Source organism: Micrasema longulum, unplaced genomic scaffold, assembly GCF_059751315.1.
Source record: "Micrasema longulum isolate JH-2025_06_02 unplaced genomic scaffold, ASM5975131v1 h1tg000158l, whole genome shotgun sequence".
Classification (NCBI taxonomy): Eukaryota; Metazoa; Arthropoda; class Insecta; order Trichoptera; family Brachycentridae; genus Micrasema; species Micrasema longulum.
The window spans coordinates 135,111-142,918 of NW_028277363.1; the positions used below are offsets into that span (position 1 = coordinate 135,111).

General features: G+C 33.2%; 1 protein-coding gene across 1 annotated transcript; it reads left to right on the plus strand.

Moving 5' to 3' along the window:
• Positions 1–1,646: 1,646 nt before the first annotated feature.
• LOC148284085 (transmembrane protein 138) lies at positions 1,647–5,897 on the plus strand. Its single transcript, XM_088242702.1, has 4 exons — positions 1,647–2,033; positions 2,160–2,232; positions 5,412–5,583; positions 5,673–5,897. The coding sequence occupies exons 1-4, from the start codon at positions 1,906–1,908 to the stop codon at positions 5,780–5,782; spliced, it is 483 nt and encodes a 160-aa protein (XP_088098828.1). The 5' UTR covers positions 1,647–1,905; the 3' UTR covers positions 5,783–5,897.
• Positions 5,898–7,808: the final 1,911 nt, after the last annotated feature.

The following is a 7,808-nucleotide window of genomic DNA, read 5'->3' on the forward strand; positions in this document are numbered from 1 at the left end:
TTTTTCAGTTTATTGTTTTTTTCAGCAACCTACTACGTTTGATTTTTTTAACCTTATTACACCATTTACCGACATGCATTACTTCTCTTCAATATTAATTAATATCTTCCATTAAATAAATCGACGAACTTCTTTATTTATATATTAAAACATGATGTGTTATTACTATGCACAAGTTAGTATTTTAGTATTTAATATAACGTACCCTATGTATATCTGGGAAGCATGTTTACTAGGGATGGAATGACTGAGAAAGATATTGAAAGGAGGGTGAGTGCCGGGAACAGAGTGAACGGTGCACTTAAATCAGCTTGGCAAATAAATGTTTGTCGCAAGAGGCAAAGTTAGCAGTTCACAACGGAGTCCCGGTCCCGATCCTGATGTATGGGAGCGAAGTATGAACTTGGAAAAACAGGGATGAAAGTAGGCGGAATGCTGTTGAAATGCGATCTCTTAGGTAAATGTTTGATAATACTATATACTATAGATGCACAAATGTTGAGATCTGTACATTATGTAAGGCTGAGACAAGCATTATCGACAAAATCAAGAAAGGAGCTCTGCGCTGGTTTGGACATGTAGAGCAAATGGACAGCGAAAGAACGGCTAAGAATATTTACAATGCGAATGTTGATGGATGTAGAAATAGAGGAAGACCGAGAAAGACATGTCATAACCAAATCCAACAAATACTTAAAGATGGACATGTCAACGGAATAATCGGCGCGCGTGCATGAGAAGACGTATGAATGTAGAGGAAGCGAATTCTGTATGCAAAGATAGAGTGATGTGGCGTTCTATCCTCTCTGCCTACCCTTACGGGGAAACGGCGTGATGGTTTGTTGTTGTTGTTGTTTGTACCCTATACATATATATATATATATATATATATATAACTTATTTACAACGTAATATCGTTTATAACTAGATATTTACATTAAATTACTTTATTTTATTGAAATATACGGCACTTAGTGCCTTTTATACATTGGTTGCATTTACATGCAAGTGGAATTATAAGTAAAATATAGTATATTGTATAATATAGTATATGTATATAAATATATATATATATATATATATATAACATTATGAATAAATGCTTGTTGGGTGGTGACAGGAGAGTAAGAATATGAGTAAGAAACGGGACCTTAATATTAGAGAGGTCGAATAGGAACTCCGGATATCAATTATTTATGGGGTAACAAAAAAAAACATGATTTAGATCTTCCTCCTCGTTGACAATTAAACATATAAGTATGTCGCATAATGCAAAACGATGCAAAAATCAAAGAAAAGTAACAAAGACCATTCATCAGTCGCAGGGTATCTTGATCATGTTTGTTACATGAAGGTAAAGTGATCAGTCTTACGCTTTAAGTACCAGTACAGGGACTATGAAATATTTTAGTGTGAAAAAACCCTTTTAAATAAATATTTCATGTCAACCATGTCGGTAATCGAACCCGAGACCTCTTGCATGGCAGGCAAACACGCTGACCATTACACCACGAGGACGACGAGGAAGTACGTTTACTTCATATAAACTTGCAAGTTAACACAATTCAAAAGGAACGTTTGGCAACGTCGACCATAGACTCTTTGAACCACTTCTGCTTTAATAGACAAAAGAAAATTCAAGGACAGAAATAATGATTTTCTATGAAAATTGGGAATGTCAAATGTCAACGCTGGTGCCGAAAATTCTGGTTTTTAATTTCAATAATTCACAGATTCTCAGCCGAAGATGCGAAAAGGGCTGAACATATGTGATAATATAGAATATATCGTGGAAACTACCTCTCTACAAGTGTCCATCCGAAGAAATTGTTTTTTGTTTCGCTTTGAATGAAAATGTATTTTTTGCAGGATTAATAAATAGATGAACATAAATTGACAATCACAATGAAGTTGTCAGTTTCTCGATATTCTGCCGTTTTATTTATTCAATATGGACTTATGGTTGCTGATTTATTATTAAACTGCCTAACATTATTCCCCCGAAGCCATTCCGCAATTCTCATAATGTTTGTGTAAGTTTTTAGATTTATTTTCCTTATAAGTGACCAGAGAACTAATGAAAATAATCCTTTAGCTTCAACTTTCTAAGTACACATCTATAATCCAAAATACTTACATTAAAATAAATTCATTTCCAGGTTCCAGGATTTACTCCTCATACTTGCTATTACTGCAATGCTTGTGAATTTCTTTTCTACATATTTATTCCAGGTATTAAATTATGTATTAAAATATAACACTTTCCTGTTAAATGTACTTTTTAGGTAATGAAATTTAATTTTCTGTTTATGGTTAATTCAACAAGTGGCTTGTGTGGTTTTCAATCTTTTTTCAAGCTTGGGTTTTCTGTGCTGTAATTTGGCCTCATGTGCAAAAAAACAATAAAACACAAGTACACCGGACTCCTGTTTTACACGGAGGATACATTATAAGTTTTCTTACAAGTATAAAAATCAATCCAGGATATTGATTTTTAAAAAAATGTTTGTTAGTTTTATCTTATTTTTTCAAAAACTTATTAAAAATAGTACCTAAGATTATTCACTATCATTAGACAATAGACATAACCGTTTACGTATGGTTTTCATCATTTAAGATATTCAGAGCCTTCCACACATCTCTCTAAGCCTACCAAGTAATAAGTACATGCAGGGGTGTTGGAAAGTTAGTCCAAAAATAAATACACAACGATACACACGACCTTAAAGCCGGTGTACTAAGAAAAACAAAAAATATGTATACTATATAACAGTGTTTTTCAACCTTTTTCATGAACGATCCCGACGCAATCCCGATAAGTGAAAACGATTCAGAAGTGTAAATTCGGTGTTATGTGGACTGTAAGGTGCCTTGGAGTTGGAGTAATTATAGATCGATTTGTGAGCGTAAGTCACGCGTGGTCATGTCTGCTGTTTAATTGTTTGAAGAGCGCAAACCACTTGTTTTACGGTACGCATTTATTTGCGTTTTTATAATTGAAAATGGATAAATTCCTGAAAAGATCATCAGAACCATCAACGTCTAGCGGGAGTAGTGGAATAAAGAAAAAACGTCTTTATGACGACATTTATTTTAAATTTGGGTTAACTGTGATTGACAGTAAACCGTAGTGCGTAATTTGCTTTGAAATTTTGTCAAGAGAAAGCATGAAGCCATCGAAGTTGGTACGCCACCTAAACACAAAACATCCTAATGAAAAAAATAAACCCGTGGAATTTTTTCAGCGAAAATTAAAAGCTCTTGAACGTCAAAAAACTGCTATAGGGCAAATGTCCAACCTGAATGAGAAAGCGTTGCTCGCTAGTCATCGAGTAGCTTTTCGTGTGGCTAAAGCAGGGAAATCTCACACTATTGCCGAAAATTTGATTTTACCAACGGCTTTAGATATAGCAGAGATTATGTTTGGCAAGCAAGAGGTCGAAAAGCTCAAAAGTATACTTCTCTCTGACAATACCATTCAACGCAGGATAAGCAATATGGCGACTGATGTTCGTGATCAAGTCATAAAAAAAATAATGAAAAGTTCTTTTGTATCCTTGCAATTTGATGAATTAACGGATATTATATCTGCGCGCAGTAAAAATTAGAGCATTAAATTGTAAGGCAAGGTTTCTTGAAAATGTACATAAAAAAAAAAATGCACTACTTTGATTGACGTCACTGGTTCATATAAACCAACCAATGATATGAAAGCTGTGAAGGATATCCGGTTGGCTTTCCGTAAATGAACCAATCGGAAGAACTAATAGAGAACAACCTCTGATGTCATACGCGGAGTTATTTCAGAAATATAAAACTTTAAAAAATCATAACGCTGATAATACGATATACAGGTGTTCTTTAAACCCTGTCACATCCAAAACCACGATGATCAGTATGAGCAAGAAGACATATTGGCATATTAAAATAATTTTTTAGAACGACTATAATCTTAAAAAATAAAATATTGAAAAAAAACAAATGGTTGCTTACTTCTGCAGGGAAGGAAACGAGAAGGGGGAGGGGGGAGTCTGAACCGCATGGCCGCGCCCCCTCGCTTCTCCCCTGCATAAGTAAGCAACCATTTGTTTTTTTTAAATTTTTTTTTTTTTTTAATTTTCTTCGTTCTAAATATGCTAATATGTCTTCTTGCCTATACTGATCATCGTGGTTTCGGTTGTGACAGGGTTTAAATAACACTCTGTATGTTTAAATCCTTAAAGAAAAAAAAAACATAATCACAATGTAGAGGGCGGAATATACGTGTTATCATCGCCCCTCAAATGGCCAATTTGAACATTAAAATTTCGCTAAAAAAATATTGTAGAAAATGTTTATACATATTTATTTTTAAAACCGAATGTTTGTTTTCGCTCTGATAACTTTTCTGTTCAATCTATTATCTTAAAATCAAGTACAAAGTTTACTTTAATACTTCGTCTGTATATGAGTAGAGTTTAGTGTAAATTTCAAGAGCGTAATCTGCCTGTCGAAAACTAATTATTTTTTACTTAGATAAAACTTTGAAGTTTATTTTTTATAAGAAATATCTTAGAAAATATAATATTTGCAGGACAATATAGCATGGCAATAGATTTGTGTTAAATTTAATTACATTGTTGGTTTTTATTTATTAGTTTGTTGATTGAATTTCTGTCGGCCTCGTGGTGTAATGGTCAGTGTGTTTGCCTGCCATGCAAGAGGTCTCGGGTTCGATTTCCGACGTGGTTGACATGAAATATTTATTTAAAAGGGTGTTTTTACACTAAAATATTTTATAGTCCCTGGACTGGTACCTGAAGCGTAAGACTGATCATTTTACCTTCATGTAATAAAAATGATCAAGATACGCGGAAATTGGTGTACAAATGCAGTGCCCTATGCACCATTAGGTGCGGAAAGGGAATGATGATGAAAAAAAATGAATTTACTAGTTGTTGAATCGAATTAATAGTTTTAACTCATTGACATTTACAAGAGATTCAATGAATCCTATTTTATTTTTTTAATTGCAAAATGTTTTATTTCCATCTAATGTTCATTTACTTATTTTAATGGCGCAATTTGGCATATTAAAATGGCAAAATCGTATTATTTCCTTAATTTTTATGCATTTTATCAAACTGAAGCCTTAAACTGCACGCATAATTAAATCAATGTTAAAAAAAATTGCACTGTGCTTTTTTTCCATGCAAAATGGAAGTATCTATAATATTTGTTTCACATTCATAGATATCTATCAATCATCCCTGGTAAAATTATTGAAATTCCTTACAAGATTCCAATTTGTTTGTGAAAACTCACAGTTATTTCTATAATAAGAAGGGAGTGATACTTTATGATCCACAAATCTGTAGATTAAAATGTAATCACTTAGAATATTTTTTTAAAATGTGATATTTTTATTACAGGCTGGATTGATGGAATTTTTGTTTGAAAAATTTAAATCCCTGATGGTAATGACAGTTCTTTATTTACTGTGTTGTATTGCAACTCACGTTTATTGGTTAGCTGTGAAATGGGATAATCCTCATCAACCGATCACTATTTTGCTAGGATTATCGTTTTTAGTTCAGAGGAGTTGTAAGTATATTGTAAATTTACTTTTATTATATTATTAACAAATGCAACTTTTTCAATAAATATAAAATACTAATTTATTTTTACTTCAGTGGCACCATTTTACTACTACTTTTATAAGAAATCTGCACTCCAAATTAGTGATCCACGTTATTATGAAGACTTGGACTGGATCAATAAGCAATCGTTGCATCATAATTAATAAATTGTGTATCTCACTAATGGACCTATCTGATTAATCTAGTCAATTATTTATTAATTTACTTAATCTTAATTATGTACTGTTATTACTAAAAAAATAAAGCCAAAAGTCAAAATTCTTGTAGTTTTTCTATAAATTGATTTAACACTTTATTAGGGCTTTGGTATTAATGAAATATTCTTATTTCAATCAATGTTCATTACAAATAAGTAATGTATGGTTTTGCAAAAGCTTTTTGTTTACACAGAACAGGATTTTTCAATCTATTGCAAAAGCACCAATTCAAAAATAAAATACTCATAAAAATTTGGTAAGGTATCCAAAATAAAACTATTTAATTCTACTTTTAAAAAAATACATGTGACGCGTTTCGTCTTCTTAGGACATTATCAAACACGGCTACCTTATAACTTACCAAATTTTAATATAGAATTCTACGAATAATCTGCATACACAATAAATAAATAAAATACTTATGTTAGTTTGTCGGGTTCACCATAGCATAAATCTTTATTTTAGCGAAAAATCTATCCCTGTAGCTTTGACAAGAATTTTTATTTAAGTAGATTCTTCATTTTTTCCCTTTAAAGAATTATGTATCTAGATTGAGTAACATAATATTTCATACTAAACCAATATTTTACTAATTACCCAACACCCATTTTTTCAATTCAATTCAATTAATTTATTTTAATTATAAAAAATACATTACAAACATATATTCAATACGTACACATTATAAAAAAGAAACAAAAATACATGAAAGAGACTCATGTCAAAGTAGTAGGAGAATCCTGCTCCGGAAAACCCCTTTGGATACATGGAACAGATCAATATCCAGAGCGATGTTGTTCAGCATAGTGGTAGCCCTTCCAACAGGCATAACCATAGGCAGGTTGGTCCTGTATATCGGAATATGAAACAATCTATGCTGACGCTGTCTTAGGTAATTATCAGGAACATACAAACCAAAGCTCATCATAATCTCAGAATTATCGATCGTACCACGCAACAATCGATAAAAATGTGTAGTAAACTGTTGTAGCCAAGCATATCCTGGAGAAACTCGGTCGGGTAGAGCCAAGGATAATACCCGCACTCTCTCATGTAGAGATATCTCAGAAACTTCTTTTCGATTTTCTGGATTTTTGGATCATAAGAGAGTACTTCAGTTCATGTGGCCCCCAAATCATCGAGCCACTCTAGAGTCTACTTTGCACCAAGGAGTTGTAAAGAGTTCTCAGTACGCGGGTATTTTCAAAAACTCTGGCAGTACGCAGAACAAATCCTAACATCTTCAATGCATTACCACTGATTGTCTCTATGTGTTCATGAAATGTCAGAGTGCTCACAAATCTAACGCCCAGATCCTTAACATTCGATGTTCGTATCAGATTCTGGTCATTCATTTTGTAGCGAAAAAAAAGAGTTTTTTGGGCCCTAGTGAAGGACGTGACCGAACACTTGGAAACATTAAACCTAAGTTTGTTTCGCCTCCCCCATTCAGATATATTAGATATATCCGCTTGGAGAAGACGAAAATCGTCAGAAGTTGTCACCTTTAAGAATAGTTTTAAATCATCCACAAGCAACAGAAAACGCAAGTCCAAAATTACATTTTTAATATTATTCATGAAAATTGAGAACAACAATGGACCCAGGTTAGAGCCTTGCGGGACACCCGAGAAAGTATGGAAACACTCTGACGCGAATAGACCGTAGGAGACGTATTGGTTTTTATTTTGGAGGTAGCTCGACAGTATCAAAAGCCTTGGCGAAGTCATTATATGAACAGTCTACCTGATGTCGTGCATCCAGAGCTTCCGTGACGTAGCTTGTATAAACCATATGTCTTGCACGAATGTGACACCTATGTTACAAAATAACTCGCATTCAAGAAACCTTAGGTTAGACCTAAGGATATGAGAAGGCTGGAACCACAACCTGCTTCTTTAAAGACAGGCAGGATTTTGGGTCAGATACGGATACATACTCATCACAAAAAATAATTTTAGAAAAAACGAGG